The 15,244-nt window shown below is 50.9% G+C and overlaps 1 protein-coding gene across 3 annotated transcripts in view; it reads left to right on the forward strand.

Moving 5' to 3' along the window:
* The window catches only part of Mgll (monoglyceride lipase), a 105,202-nt gene that overhangs the window by 38,195 nt on the left and 51,763 nt on the right, over nt 1-15,244 (forward strand). For all 3 annotated transcript variants that reach the window (XM_059258171.1, XM_059258170.1, XM_059258172.1), the window contains exon 3: nt 398-504. In XM_059258171.1, coding sequence (XP_059114154.1) covers nt 398-504 — 107 coding nt within the window. The remainder of the gene's footprint in view (nt 1-397; nt 505-15,244) is intronic.

Here is a 15,244-nt window from a genome sequence, read left to right on the forward strand (position 1 = left end):
CAAAGGGACAGGGAAGCAGTAAGGCCGGGTAAAATGACGCCTGTGGCTGTTCCCCTGTCGTCGTCGTTATGGGCAGGAACTCCTCACCTGAAGGGGACCTAGAAACAAATGGTCCTGGGTGTTAGCTCTCGGCCTGACCCTGCCATAGGTCAGCTCCCATGACCTCTCAGGCACTGGCTTTCCTGGTGGGACATTTGCTGAGAGCGCATCCAGAGAGAGGGCCAGGCTGTGGGCTCCCTTCCATCAACTCTGGAACTGCCTTTTAACACTAGCCCTGGCTTACTGGATGGCTCGGGGAGCTGCGAGTTGTGACTCATTGCTGCCTTGGTGTGAGCTCCCCAGCTGCTCCAGCAGTCTTAGCTGTGGCTTTCCTAACTGCTCCCTTCTTATCCTCCAGGGCCCTCATCTTTGTGTCCCATGGCGCTGGGGAGCACTGCGGCCGTTATGATGAGCTGGCTCAGATGTTGAAGGGGCTGGACATTCTGGTGTTTGCCCATGACCATGGTGAGTACCTCTGGTGTACCACAAAGGCTGGTAGAAAGGCCCCTGGCTATTCTGTCCTATCCACCCCACCCCCACCCCTGCCGTCTTCTTGTCTGAGTCTGTTCTCTGGGTTAAAATTTACATGTGGTTGTATGAATGGGACAGTGTGTCTGGCCAGGAGTCACTGTCAAATCAGAGTTTGCATGCAGGCTTATTGGAAGCTTGGTTGAGAAACCAAAGCTGGGCCTGTTTATCCAGGAGCCCGCCTGGGCCAAGGAGTCCTATGGTACGACTATAAAGTGCCTCCTCTCAAGGTGGACACTGGTTCTCTCCCACAGGACTTCAGGTGGATGCAGTAAGGCAGATTAAGTCAAATCTTAATCTCATATGAACCAGCAGAGGTTTATAAAGTATCAAGCTGGGCATGTAGGAAAAGTCTTGAATATGTCTGCATATGCGTGTGTATACATACACACACGCGCGTATGCACAACTGCGCATACGCAGCACTGTTACAGATGTGTCTATACATACACACACGCACACGCACGTATGCACAACTGCGCATATGCAGCACTGTTACAGATGTGTATATACATACACACACATATGCACAACTGTGCATACACAGCACCGTTACAGATTAGGAGGAACAATTTTGGCCCATGTGGCCCATAGAACAGAGCAGAGTGGCTCACAGCAGCCAGGAAGCTAGAGAGAACAAGTCTGCACAGAGGCCTTTTTTCCCCTCCCCTTCTATCCTGTCAGGTTCCCAGCCTAGGGGATGGCACCGCCCACAATCCCAGTGGTGTCTCCCCGCTTAGTTCATCCTCCCCTGAAGTGCCCTCAGACACACCCAGAGTTGTACTGTGATCATCTCTTAGACGGTTTTCAAGCCAGGCGAGCTGACAATGAGGATCAGTGTCCACAAATGGGTGTGCACATGTAAACACATCAGCACAATGCACACTTACCACCCATATGTGTGTGGGAGTGTTGATGCACAAGCACACATACATGGGTACACACATGCATTTACATTCACATATGCACACATGTATGTACAGGTTATGTGCTTACACACATACAGGCGTGCACAGATACCTCCAGGCTAAATAAATGGGTTTTTTTTCTCATGACAAAAACGGTACTGCCAACATTGCTGGGCTCATTGCCCAGGTCAGTATGAAAGGACTTCCAGTCCTTCTTGTACTAGGATTTGAACTAGAGTCGGCAAGCACTCTATGACTGAGCTATACCCCCAACCCAGGATGCAGCCCTTGAGTTATTTTTGTGGTGTTCCTGTGGCTGGAAAGTCTCCAGATGTGGTCTCTGAAGCTGGGCTCCCAGTGACAGCGTGGTCATTTCCCCACAGTCCAGTGTGCTTCTCCGCCATTCTGCCCAGATCCAGAAATGCCACTTTGTCTATCTGATATGAGAGTAGATAATGAAATGATGCCATTGGAAGGAGGGACAGGGGAGCTGTGGCAGTGGCTTGAGTCTCCTGGAGAGAGAGCTACAGCCACACACAGAGAAGCTCACGTGAGATAGACAGGCTGCTAGGTGATTTTTGTCCACAAAGATCTGCGAATTTGATTTGCCAGGAGCCCCTCTTAAGCTAGACGTATGCACATGTCCCAGTAATTGAGATTATTAACTAAATTCTTCCCTATTACAGCTGCGATGTTCTCTGCTGCTCTGCAGTCAGCCCTAGTTATATTGGTGAGACTGTTGTTTGGGAGATAATATTCCAGGGTTATCCCTGAGGCCTTTGCTGTGGGGACTCTGTCATTATTAAGCCCAACACTCTGCTCACTAGAAAATCCCAAGACAGGAAGGCTTTGTCCTCCTGCATCCGTCTCCATTAAAATCAGTTGTGGTTGTTGTTATGTGCTGGGGGACACTGTGAGAGAATTGTTGCACTGAGCACCCTGAATCTCAGGCATCTGTCTTACAGCTCAGCAGCAGCCTGCTTATCAGATAAACTAGGCCAGATTAAGTCAATGGGAGGCTTTGTTTATATTGCCTGACTGAGGTGCTTAGAAAAACCATTTTTGAAGGATTCTTTTTTTCAGAGTCCAGGGAGAAAAGAAGCAGCCCACTTTTTGATGTTGCCAGCAAAAATAAATAAATAAATCTGAAGTTGAGGCAGAGCTCTGTGATGTTCTAAATGGAGGGTGGGAGTGGCTGTGTTCACCTGTTCCAAGTTCCCAGAATGACACACTGGAAATACTGCTGCATGTGTGTGTATGCACACATGTGCTTTCTCTCCAGACACAGGGGCATAGCCTCGCACACAGTGGGTCCAATTCCCCTCTGGATGGCGGTCCAGGCCACCTTATTGGGCCATCCCCATCCTTCACTCTTTTCACCTTCCATGTGGGCCCTGATACTGTCAGACTGCTGAGATAACCTAGAGGAAGGACCCAGCGGGGGGTGGGGGTGGGGGGGGGGACGAACCTCTCCTCCAGGACTCTTAAAGTTGCAGGGCAGACCAGCTGCTGTACTGCATCCCCAAATGGGCATGTCCCCAAGGCTCTGAACAGGGACAGCTCAGCTGGGGGTGAGAAGTTCTTATCCTGGACCTGCTGCCTTCAGCTGGGTCATCTCAGGCCTGCAGAGGCCATGGGGAGATAAAGTGAAGGCATAGACAGGAGACGTTCGATGGAGCAGCTGGACAGAGAACCCACAGCAGCTTCAACGCTGCCTTCCACGGTGCTAGTTACAGAAGTGCTGGTGTCTCTAAATGATGCATAGTTCTCTGCTCAGCCACTTGCTGGCTTCTCATTAGGGGCATCCCCCGCGGCTGAGCTGTGGCTATCTATCTGTCCATTTTTCTCAGCTTGCCTGCAGACAGAAATTTAGCTTTGCTATTCTATTTTAGCCTTTGGAGTTTTCCCAAATGGCCTCATGGGTTTGGGAAGATTACCAGAAGGAAAACCATGATGCTGTCCATCACTGAGTGCTGCCTGCCAGCCTTGCTCTAGGCACTTTCCCTGTGCTATCTCGAACTCCTCCTAAAGATTGAGGTTACCGTCTCCATCTCATATGTGGAGGAACTAAGGTAGGATAACCCAGGATGCTATTCCCTTTGCACTGGAACCATATATGGGTCCACTGTGAAAGACAGAAACCCCACCACAGCCTAAAGAAGAGAAGTCTGGTTTTTCCCGTGCCGCAGAGTCAGGCCGGGCAAGAATGGCAAGGCATTGTAAACACCCCAGACTTTGTACAGAGGTTTGCCCCACAGATGTTACATGTCTGTAGTATTCACCCCCATGGGCCCTGTTTCAGCCACATGTTCTCCCACAAGGAGTACTGAGCAGGAAGCCAGGAAAAGGAAGGGGCTAAGCTCAGGCCTACCTCAGAGAGCTGAAGCAGGTCCCAGCTGGATCCCACTGGCCAGACCTGCTTCCATGGTGGTAGCTAGCTGCAAGGGAGGCAAGAAAATGAAATTGTCAACTGCTGATCCAAGCAAGGCAGGGAGCCTGAGAAAGAAAGAGGGAGGGAATAGTCATGGCTGGAGGTTCTCTGGGCCACAGCCACACTTACATTTCCACTGTGGATACATTCTGGATGCTCTACTAAGTCACAAGACCATCTTCCATGTTATCCCTCCACATACTTTTCTATAAGATCTGAGGGGACAGCTATTGCAAACATCAACAGGAATATGGGTTCAAGCTCCTAACTGTACATTTGCTCTGGATAGGGTGTTGTGCCAAGAGGGGTACACTGGCACAGTAACTTATAGCCCGGGCTGCCCCTCAAGCCAGCAGCCCTTCTCCAAAAGCATGTGGTACTTGTCATGCTGGGAGCGATGGGTTCCCTCAGTTGAGGCAAGCACAGACTATTTCATCATCCTGTTCATTAGTCCCTCTCTCAGCCACAGAATCTCCCCAATCATCTACACATAGCCCAGGCACTGGAAGCATCACTGGTGTTTGTTGAATGGCCAAAGGAATTTGTAATTCACATTAAATGAGAAAGAAATGTTTTAGATCAGAGTTGTGGGGCTTCCACATTGAGTATCTGTAGGAGCAGGACTGATCACTGTCAGGGCCCATCACTGTGGAGTGGGTCTGGTGGCTAGGGGCCAGGGGAGCTTGTAAATGATGTGAGTGTGTGTCCTGAACGGGGGAACCACAGAACCTGATATTTGGATGCCAAGGCAATGACCAGTGTCTCTGAGGTACACCGGTATCCCCAGATCCTGCAGGGCTGGCAGGGTAGCAGGTCGTACCACATGAGTGGGATCTTACTGGAAAAGGAAGGTGTCCTAGTTGGGGTTACTATTGCTATGATGAAACACTATGACCAAAAGCAAGTTAGGGAGGAAAGAACTTAATTGGCTTGTACTTCTACACCACAGTCCATCAGTGAAGGAAGTCAGGACTGGAACTCAAGCAGGGCAGAACCTGGAAGCAGGAGCTGATGCAGAAGCCATAGAGGGGTGCTGCTTACTGGATTGCTCCTCATGGCTTGCTCAGCCTATTTTCTTATAGAACTCAGGACCACCAGCCCAGGGGTGTCTGCACCCATAATGGGTGGGCCTTCCCCCATCAATCATTAATTAAGAAAATGCCCTACAGCCCAATCTTGTGGAGGCATTTTCTTAACTGAGGTTCCCTCCTCTCAGATGACTCCATAGACTGTGTCAAGTTGACATAAAAATTAGCCAGCACAGAAGGATACTGACCACAGGGAACCCTGCTTCTGCCTTGGCTACCACTGAAACCCCTGGGGAGCCTGGATGGAGAGTGATGTCTGCCTCCCTCATCCTCAGACCCTGCTGTCTTTGGTCTTCAGCACAGCCCAGATGTCTTAGTCACTCTAGGTGAGTCTATGGCTGTCCTGGTTGAGAGCCAGGGCAGGGGAGGCCACAAAGTCTCTGAGATCTGCACTATCATGCATCTCCTGATTTAGCTGGACCCGAGTCTAAGCAGAGAGGAGCAGGCGGAAGGGAAGAGAAGAGCCGAGCCCTGGACTGCTGAGCTCAGGCCTGTAAAGAATCCCTGTGGAGCAGTAAGCAGGGAGGACTGCTCATTGCTGGGAAGAGCTCTGAGCCTGGAAGCCAGGCTCCCTCCCCAGGAGAGGGGATCCATGACAAGGCCCAGAGAGACGCAGTGCAGGCAGGCAGAGGTAGGGGGATTCCAGCCACATCTGCACAGGTAGAGGCACCAGAAGGGAGTTTCCTGTGACTTTCTAAACATAGCGTAAGAAAGCCATAGTTAGTGGGTGTGCATGCAGTCACTGGGTCTGCAGCTGCTCCCATGACTCACTAGAAACCCCTCGGCCCTCCACCCAGGCATCCCGGCCATCTGACGTAAGGAGGAGGGAGGTGCAGCTCCTGCCGTAGAGGGGCTACAGGAATCCACCACCCATGGCACCCTAGACCATGGTCAGCATGTCTCACTCTGAAAGCATTTCGCATTTCCCAGCAATGCGTATAAAAATAAATACATGTTGCCAGGGTGTCCTCAACGTCAGAGCACCTGCTCAGTGTGTGAGGCCCTAGGTTCCATCTAGCCCACCCCCAAAAAAGGGGCGGGGGAAGAAGGGGCAGAGAGGGGGAAAGAAAGGGAAGGAGGTGGCAAGGAGAAAAGAAGAAAGGAATGGAGGGAAAAAGGAAGAAGGAAGAAAACTTAAGGTAGAAAGAAGGAAGGAAACTTAAGGGAGTTTGCTGGGCCCAGCTTTCTATTTACAAAATATAAAGAAAGCATCCTCAGCAAATTAACAGTGAATTAATTATCTGCAAATATTTGAGGGAAAGTGCTAAAGGAAGATTTAAAAAAACAAAACCACCGAGCCCTCAGCTGGGGTGTGAGAAAAGAGGAAGTTTTGAGGGAATGACCGTGGGTGTTGGTGATGACTCAGGGGTGGGCCCCGAGTGGATATAAACAGTACTGAGAAAATTCAGGGGCAAGCCCGAAGGTGACCTGTGGTGGTTTCCACGCAGGAACCGGAGCTGATTCGGGGCTCTGTGAGATGTGCTCTGTTAATAAAGGAGGTGGCCGCCAGCTGCAAGTCATACATGGCTGTCAGAAATGCTTGAGGATGTGTTGGCACCGTTTCGCGCCTTAGTAAATACAAGAGTGGAATAACAGAGGACGTTGCTTGCTGATGCTGTAGAGGCCCAGCCAAGTTGGGGTGACAGGGAACAGGATGAGGTGCAGGGAACCTGACCCTGCCATCCTCAGAGCATCAGGAGCATCCAGCCCCCTGGCGACTTAGCCTTCCTGCCCCGCTCTTTCATGTCCATCCGCATTATTCAGTTGCACATATCCAGACCCTCAGTTTTGTGTAAATCTCTGATGTGAATTTGTGTGAAAATGCGGTTATTTGCCTCTTCCCTGGTTGAGACGAAATCCTCGCCAGCCTGAGTTGGCTTATCCAAAAGACGGGGGTAAAACCAAGAAAAATTGCCAATGCTGAGTCTGTGAGAAAACAGAGTGAGGCCAGCTCTGCAACTCAGGGGACACCAGAACCCCCAGATTTTCAGATTCAGCCAGCCTGTCATGATCTGGGCACATGCATGCCAATGGACATAGGCTGCCACGACGCCAGTGCTGCTGGCCCTGGACCCGCCGTGGGAACCATTGAGCCCATGAACTTATACAAGGACACCTTGTGTCTATGAGACTCAGCACATGTCCGAAGAAGAAGAAGCTGGCTGAGGGAAGCAGGGGCAGGGAGGAGCCACAGGGAAGAATTTGGGTCTGGATTTCAAAGGATGCCTCATGGAGGAGGTGGGTTAGGCGGGTTCAGGTGGGGACCCCAGGCTTTCATTCTGTGGTAACTTACTACTTGTCCGACGGCATGCCCAGCACCAGCTGGGGAACAGAGACAAGTTAGCAGAATGTGCTAACCCTCAGTTTCCCCATCAGAGAATGGAATGTTGAAATGTCTTGGTCTTGAATTAGAGTGTTGATTAATTTGTCACATAAATGGAAGGGGCGCTGTTGTTTTTTGTTTCTCCATATATAGTACCATCTGGCCTTGAATTCATAATCCTCCTGCCTCAGCCTCCTGAGTGCGGGTGGCAGGCTCTATCTCCATTCTTAGAGCTGATGGAGTTGTTAACAGAGATTCTGGCACAGTGTTTGCTATTGTTTGGTTCCAGGGTGTCTTTAAAGGCCCATGTGTTGAAGGCTTGGTCCTCAGCTTGGGGGAGGTGGGGATTTTTAAGGGTGGAACCTAGTGGGAGATCATGGGTGGGGATAAGGGTTGCCTCTCTTTGGCTGTCCAGCCAGGAGGTGAATAGCTTTGCCCCATCACACACTGCCACTATGACGTGCTACCTCCCATAGGACAAAAAACGAAGCCACATAACCAGAGACTGACTGAACCCTCCATAACCAGGAACCCAAGTAAGCCTCTCCTCTTTGTAAGCTGGTAAGCTGGGGCCTTTGGCCGCAGGGACACAGTATTCCAGCATTAGCGATTATTGGTACCCTCAGGGCCCCTGGTCCAGCTACTTGGCAACCGACGAATACTAAACATTGAATTGTAATGTATGTGATTTTTCTGAGTCAGAGCCTTGCTGTGTAGTCCAGGCTGGCCAGAACTCAGTATCTCCCTGCCTTGCCCTGCCCAGCACAGAGATTTAAGGCATTCGCCACCACATCTAACATCGGATGCTGTTTCTTAACAGCTGAGACTTGCCTGAGCTGGCATCTCTCTGAAGTTCTTAAGTTACAAATTGCTGATGTTGCTCTGTTTCTACAGCTAAACTGAGTGGCTGCAAACTTTCTTTGGGGAACCATTTTCTGTCTTAGAAAACAGAGGCCCCGAGGACTCGGAAGGTCTTGAATCTCTGTAGTCGGTTCATGTGCCCACACAGGAAACCCATGAAGTGCCTTCCATGAGGGGCAGTGAGGACTAGGCTGGAGCCCTCCAGGACCCTGCAGTCTGAGATCCCCATTCCCATGTGTTTCTGAGTGTTCCAACCTTGCCATCAGCCCTGAGATAGGGAATTGGATGACTGCTCTTTGGTATGTGAACTGCTGGCTGCCCCTGCAACCTTGACCTTGCTGCCTACTGCCTGGGTGACCTCAGGCCGAATTTCAGAGCCTCCCTGCTTTATCTCATAAGATGGGACATTAGTGCGTGCACAGCATGACCGTGACAGCAGTGGTGAAGGAGGAAGCCCCGGAGACAGATAGCCCCCGGCCCAACAAATAGAGCAAGCAAGGCTTTGTCTCGGAAAGAAAGGGACTCCTTCCAGAAGTCTCACCACAAAGACTGCCATGCTCTGGGAGGGGATGGTGCACACCTGTAATCCTAGCACCCTAAAGGCTGAGATAAGTGGAGCTCTGTGAGTTCAAGGCCCAGCTGCTCTACATAGCAAGTTCCAGGCAATCCTGAGCTACATAGTAAGACTTTGTCTAAAAATTAACAACAAAACCACCGTACATTGTTACTGTGGCACAGCTGACTTCCAGAACCTTCCCTAGGGAACCCACGGAGCCACTGCTCCATCTTGTCTGTCAGGATGACCAAGAGCCCAAGATGAGCAGCTGGGGAGATCCAGAAAGGAGACTGTTGGGAGAGGGCTGGTCTGGCGGGTGGGTTCCGAAGCCCAGAGGCTGGTCAGGTCTCCACAGGAAGCCTTGTGTAGGGTCTGCAGTGAGTGGATACACTGGAGGTGGAGGTGTCCCCAGTGGCAGGGTGTGAGACCCCCAAAGCATCAGTGTGACAGAGGGGACAGACAGACAGACAGACTTCAGGAGGGTAGTTAGTGGCAGAGCTTGTGTTGGGCTTTGGCCATGCTGGGGAATTACAGAAATCTTCACAGGTCCTGATGATGGTGGCCTCCCAGGCCTCCGTTTCCCTACCTGGGCCTCTGAAGTACTTGTGTGTACCTGTGAGGACTAAGGGATTGGTTAACAGCCAGCAGAAGGCTTGTCCTCTGCCTTTTGTCCTCTTAATCAGACTTCAGGCACTGCCTTTACCCAGAGGAACTGTTTTTTTCTACTTGCAGTCTTCTCGGAGTGACAGTTTCTGTCGGTTCTAAACGGAAACCTTTCTTGTGTATTTTGAAAGTGGAGCAGGAAAGCTGCTGAAGCCTCCTGCTGCTTCTGACCCGGAAGGGTGATGCGGCCCACCAGGAGGGGACCATTCGTGCGGGCTTTCACTGTCATCCCTGTGTCACCAGCTCCACCCTTTGTCGTGGTGGTTGGCCTCGACCTCACTAGGTAGACCTTCCTGACCTCATATTCACAGCCTCGTGCCTCACTCTCCCGGGTCCTAGGATTACAGGTGTGTGACACTATGCCTGGCACAAACTTTATCATTATTATTATTATTATTATTATTATTATTATTATTATTACTGCATTTATTTGTGCTTATGCATACTGGCACTCATGCCAGAGCACACACATGCCACGGCATTCACGTGGAGGTCAGAGGACAACTTTGGGAGTCAGTGCTTTCCTCCCACCACTTAGTTCCCAGGGCTCGAACACTGGGTGTCAGGTTGGGTGGCAAGTGTCTTCTTCATCCACTGTATCCACCTAACCTGGCCACGTCAACTCTGTTCGAGTACACACGCGTAGCAAGTGATTCTGAGGAAGGGTACAGTGTGAGCCTTGAGATGCACATGAGTCAGGTACCTGTTGCTCAGCTACATGGGAGTGACAGGAACCTGCAGGGTGTGTCTGATGGCAGCGATTTTGGGCTCTGACAGCTGGAGCTTGAGGTGGGGGCACAGGCCATCTTCCCTGGAAGCTGTGGGAGCTGCCAAGTGACTTTTCTGTCTGGTAGTGTTTCAAGCGGAATTTACCCCGAAGGCATAGTCACTGGTCCAGAATTACTCATGTGGTCCCTCAGATGAAAATATTTAAGGATTCCTGGCGAAAAGAAAACAGAATCGCTCTGGGGCTCTTGAAGAGGCAGTTTCTGAAGTGTTTAAATGAGTCACTTGTTGAAGGGGGGAAAAAAAGCCAGATTACACGTGGTCCTGTGTTAGAAACAAAGATTGAGTCGAGAGGGATGTCTGCTCCAGAGATGATGTTCTCTGTGGTTCTGGAACGGAGGAAGATTTGCCTATTATGGGTTATACCCACAATACTTTTATATATCATGGGTTATATCTATTATCGTGCATATTATGGGTTATATCCAGGTGTAGAGCAGAAACACAGACTTGGAGGTCTAGAAGACTCAGGGTGGGTTCCCTTAAACTGCTGGCTTTGTGACCCTGAGGAGATCACCTGGTCTCTCTTAGCCTATCTTCTCACCCTCGGCAGCAGAGGACTCCAAGTCTCTTTCAGGCCCCCGGGGTCAGTAGCAGGTTAGGAAGGAATTAAATTCACTAATTCACAGAGCATGCCCATAACCCAGGAAACCTTTCTGATACTGGCTGTGACTGGTGATTCCTTATGAGGATTGGAGGGGTCTGACCCCTTTTCTGGAAGCCATGTGTGTCAGGTCTAGAGGAAAGTCCATTTCCCCAAATCCTGGCGGTTAGACAAAAGCCAGCACTCCTTGGGACTGTGTGAAGCAGGTTCTCCTCTACCAAAGGAGCCATTTCCCTTATTACTGGCAGAAGGGACCAATGGCTACCTGCGGTGTTGATTAGCATACCAGAGCGCAGGCTGGCCTCCGGGCTCCCTCAGTACCTGGTACATGTTTCAGAGTTCATGCTGGCATGCTTGCTTTTCCCAGCTCTTCTTGCCTCAAACTCCCCTAGCTCCCAGGCTCTCCCTGCTTGCTTTTCCCAGCTCTTCTTGCCTCAAACTCCACTAGCTCACAGGCTCTCCCCGCTTCTCAGTCTCCTCAGAGCCCTGCTCTCTCAGCTAGGCTCTTTCTTACCTTCCCCTTTGCCCACATTCTCTGTCTTCCCCATGCTCTGCCACCCTTCCTCTCTCTCTCTCTCTCTTCCTCCCTCTCTCTTACCTTCTGCTCTGCTCCTGCTTCTCCTGGCCATGTTCAGTCTCTGCTCTGGAATCTTCCAGATGCCTCTGCCTGTTTCTCCCTCATAGCCGAACCATTGCCATGTCATCAGTTTAGACAGCGTGGTAGTCCTTGTGGTGCGTGCCCTTTCAAGTCTGTGCAAGGGTGCCTACCGCAGTGGGTCCTCACATGATTCCTCAGCTGGGTGCTGTACTCCACCCACCCCAGGATGCTGAGGCAGGAGAATCACTTGAACCCTGGAGTTGGAGTTTTAATTAAAAATAAGAGCTGTCATAGCACAGATGATTTTTCTTTTTTAATGTAATTTATTTTTATTTTATATTCATTGGTGTTTTGCCTGCATGTATGTCTATGTGAGGATACCAAAAGCCCTGGAAATAGACTTACAGACAGGTGTGAGCGGCCATGTGGGTGCCGGGAACTGAACCCGGGACCTCTGGAAGAGCAGGCAGTGCTCTTAACCACTGAGCCATCTCTCCAGCCCCCGATGATTTTTCTCATTAATGGTTATTTTACTCCTGATTATCTTGGCAAGGAGCCTTTCAAACCTTGCTTGATGTGACTTATGACTGCGTTGGAGAAGGTCCAGTTACTGTGGCAGAGGGGCACCTACACATACTCATGAAATACAGGCCTGCATGCTCCACAGCAGTGCTCAGCACTTAACTATGGCCTGGTGTGGCCCCAGCTCTTCTAGCACTTCCCATCCTTCAGTCCGTGTACTCTACATATCAGGCCTGTGACTGACACTCAGGGGCCAATTGTGCAGCACAGGGAGCCATCACACAGGTGGTGGAGGAGATTGGAGAAGCCACCCCGACTCCGCTGCCCCTTTGCCCCTGCCGGGGCAGCTCCTCTGCTTCCCTTCCCCCTCCCCAGGGCATGTCAAAGGTGGGTTCTGCACTGAGTAGAGAGAGGCCTACTGGGGAGGGGTTACTAACCTCAACAAGAGTGCTGTCTGGAAGGCTCGCTGAGTACTGAAAGTCATAGCTCAACACAGGGTAAAAACGTGAGGAATGAGGAGGAGCTGCAGAGAGCGCGGTGACAGGGGTCCTCAGAAAGACAGCATGAGGCCTCTCAGCCCAGAGTGGGCCCAGAGCTAGTGACGGTGCGGCAAGCCAAACACCCTGGGTGTGTGCTCCCATTCAAAAGTGGGGAAGTTCAGCTTGGAAGAGACAAGGCCAGGCCAAAGCCCCGTGGTTAGACAGGGTTCTTCTCCCAAGGACATGTGTGATGGAGGCCACTACAGGGGCGACGTGCCAAAGTGTGGGCTTGACCACAGGTGTGGCAAAAGTTGGGAGATGGCTAAACCAGCCCAGGGGGAGGAGGATGGTGCTGATGCCAGCAGCTTGGCCAACTTCTGCTGGTGTGCCCACCAGGATGTCCCAGAGAAAAGGCTTCGGGGTCAGGGGGAATGCTGGCTGCTGTCCCCGCCGTGGATTCCTATTTTCACCTCACGCAGTTGCTGGTGATGGCTGGGGTGCCTGACCAGGGTGCCCCAGCTCTTTCCCAACACACTGCTTTGTGCAAGTGTCAGAACTTTTGAGAGCTGAGCACTGGCTGTGGCTGGGCAGCAGCCTCTCCAATGGCCCGGCCACCCTGAAATGTCTGTGCTCTGGCCAGCATAGTGGGGTTCAGCTCACACCTCTCTCAGTACCCCCCTGCCACCACCACACACACCTGTTCCTGACTCTCACATCCATAGTTTGCTTGAGGACGGCATTTACCAAAGGGTGTATTTTTAGTGTCCTGGCCATGTGTTCGTTTCCCAGCTAAACTTGGCTTCTCCGGTGTTGGACCCGATTCTCTTTTTAACTTTCTGTCTCCTCCCTCACCACTTCGATATGGCCACTGAGGCCAGGTGTGGCAAGGACATCTGTGACCTGAGTGAGGAACACTGTCCTCAGTTTACCCTCATTTCCAACTCTTCCACAGCTGGGGTTCCATTTCTGGATGAGTTTGAGAATGGGAGAGCAATGAGGGAGAAGGGGCAGGGAGGGCTCTGGGGGCTGAGCTCAGAGCAGAGGCTGGGTGGACCAGTAAGAGTCACACAGCTGGACATGTCCAGGCAGGTGCTGCATCCACTTGAGACACAGGATGCCACTGGGTCAGGTGATTAGTCAGGTGACGAGGCCCTTGTCAGTAGTTGAGAGCAGGCTCATCCCAGAAAGAGTTCCACCCAGGAGAGAGGGAGGACAGGGTTTCTAAAGCCAAAAGCATAATTACATCACACACACCAGAGGCAGGCCAGGGGCAGAAGTTTTAGTTCAGTTGATTAAAACAATTTGTTTTATGTTATTAAACAATGGGCCTCCCAAAGCTGCAGGTGCGGCTGCATGAGAGTGTTCTCCTCTGCAGGATGTGCTTAGCGGGGCCTGGGGAGCAGTTGCTTGGAGCACAAGATGGAGTTGGCTAAAGCTAGGGCAAAATGGAGTCACTCCGGGCATTTTCCACTGGTCTCAGGGAGAATCAAATCGTTGACTCATTATACAAGGGGTTACACTGGGCCCTTAGGTCCACTGTTTAACAAATGCTGTTCATTGTTTGACTGAGTTTAGCAGCCAGTTTAATAAGGAGGGGCCGATCATTAGACATGGGGGAGGACCTGTGAGGGCCCTAAGGTGGTCAGCCATGGTTCCTATCAAGCCAGCTATGGAATCAGCAATGGTTGGCCTCTCCTTCTCAGCAGCTAGTAGATTCGAGCCTTTTGCAGAGTTATAAGGCTCTGTTTATTTTTAGGAAAATATTTATGTCATCTACAAGGACCAGCTGTTATCTGGATGCATAGCCAGCCATAATTCATTAAAAAAATGAGGTGGTTTTTTTTGTTTTGTTTTTTGTTTTTTAAACAGACCTATTATTCCCAGATAGAGCAGAGCTAGTAACAATTCTTGAGTCATAGTCCAGGCCTGGGGAGCCGGTGTGACTAACCCTACAGGAAGCATTATCAAGCTTCAGCCATGTGTAGACCTGTTGGCTTCCAGGTTTGAAGGGGAGCAGGGCTGATGAGCTGGTCCCCCGTTATCTTTGAAAAGTGACTTGGAGAGGCTGGTCTGGGTGGATTCACAGTCCAGGCCTCCCCTTCAGGTGGTATTGCTCTGCCGGGATGTGGTGGAGCCACAGGATAACAACTGTAACCCAGTGTTTAGGTGAGAGCCCAGGTTCAGCCTGCTGTGCTGACGGGGTGCCCTGTGGCAGAACCTCTTGTCTTTTATTTAAACCTCCCCTGGGACTCCTTACAAAACCAGGTGTTGACTTTTCAGCCCTGGGCTTAGCTTTGCTAAGGGGAGGAGAATTGAAAGCCAGGATCAAGGGCATGGCTATAGCATTTCCCATAGCAGTTGGGCGGCAGCCTTGGACCCAGGTTCCCCTGTTCACAGCAACCTCATGTTCGGGAGATAGTGAAGAGTGATCTCCACTTCTCTGCTGTTGAGGCATTAGGATGTGGATGCAGACCCTCCACTGGGTGGGAGAATTCATGCCCCTCCCCTCCCCTCCACCCTACCCATGTTGTGTGAGATGTGGGGAGTCATTTATACTCCCCATAGATAAGGAGGAGGCTTCCTAGCCAGGCCTACGCAGCCAGAGACAGCAGATTCTGGCAAGTCTTAGCTCCCTGTGCCTCCCTGCCCTGAAAGGAGGCTAGCATGCCATTTACTCTGTTGAGGCCGTGTCCCAAACTAGGAAGATGGTGCTTCTTGAGCCTGGGGATGGCCTGGCATGTAAGTGTATTATAAAATTTACCCATTTTACTCGCGTATTAAAATTTCCATAGCCAGTTCTTAAAATACACTGGATTTTAAATATTATTTTATATTAAACAAATTTTTAAATTTGTTTTG

Source organism: Peromyscus eremicus, chromosome 3, assembly GCF_949786415.1.
Source record: "Peromyscus eremicus chromosome 3, PerEre_H2_v1, whole genome shotgun sequence".
Lineage (NCBI taxonomy): Eukaryota > Metazoa > Chordata > Mammalia > Rodentia > Cricetidae > Peromyscus > Peromyscus eremicus.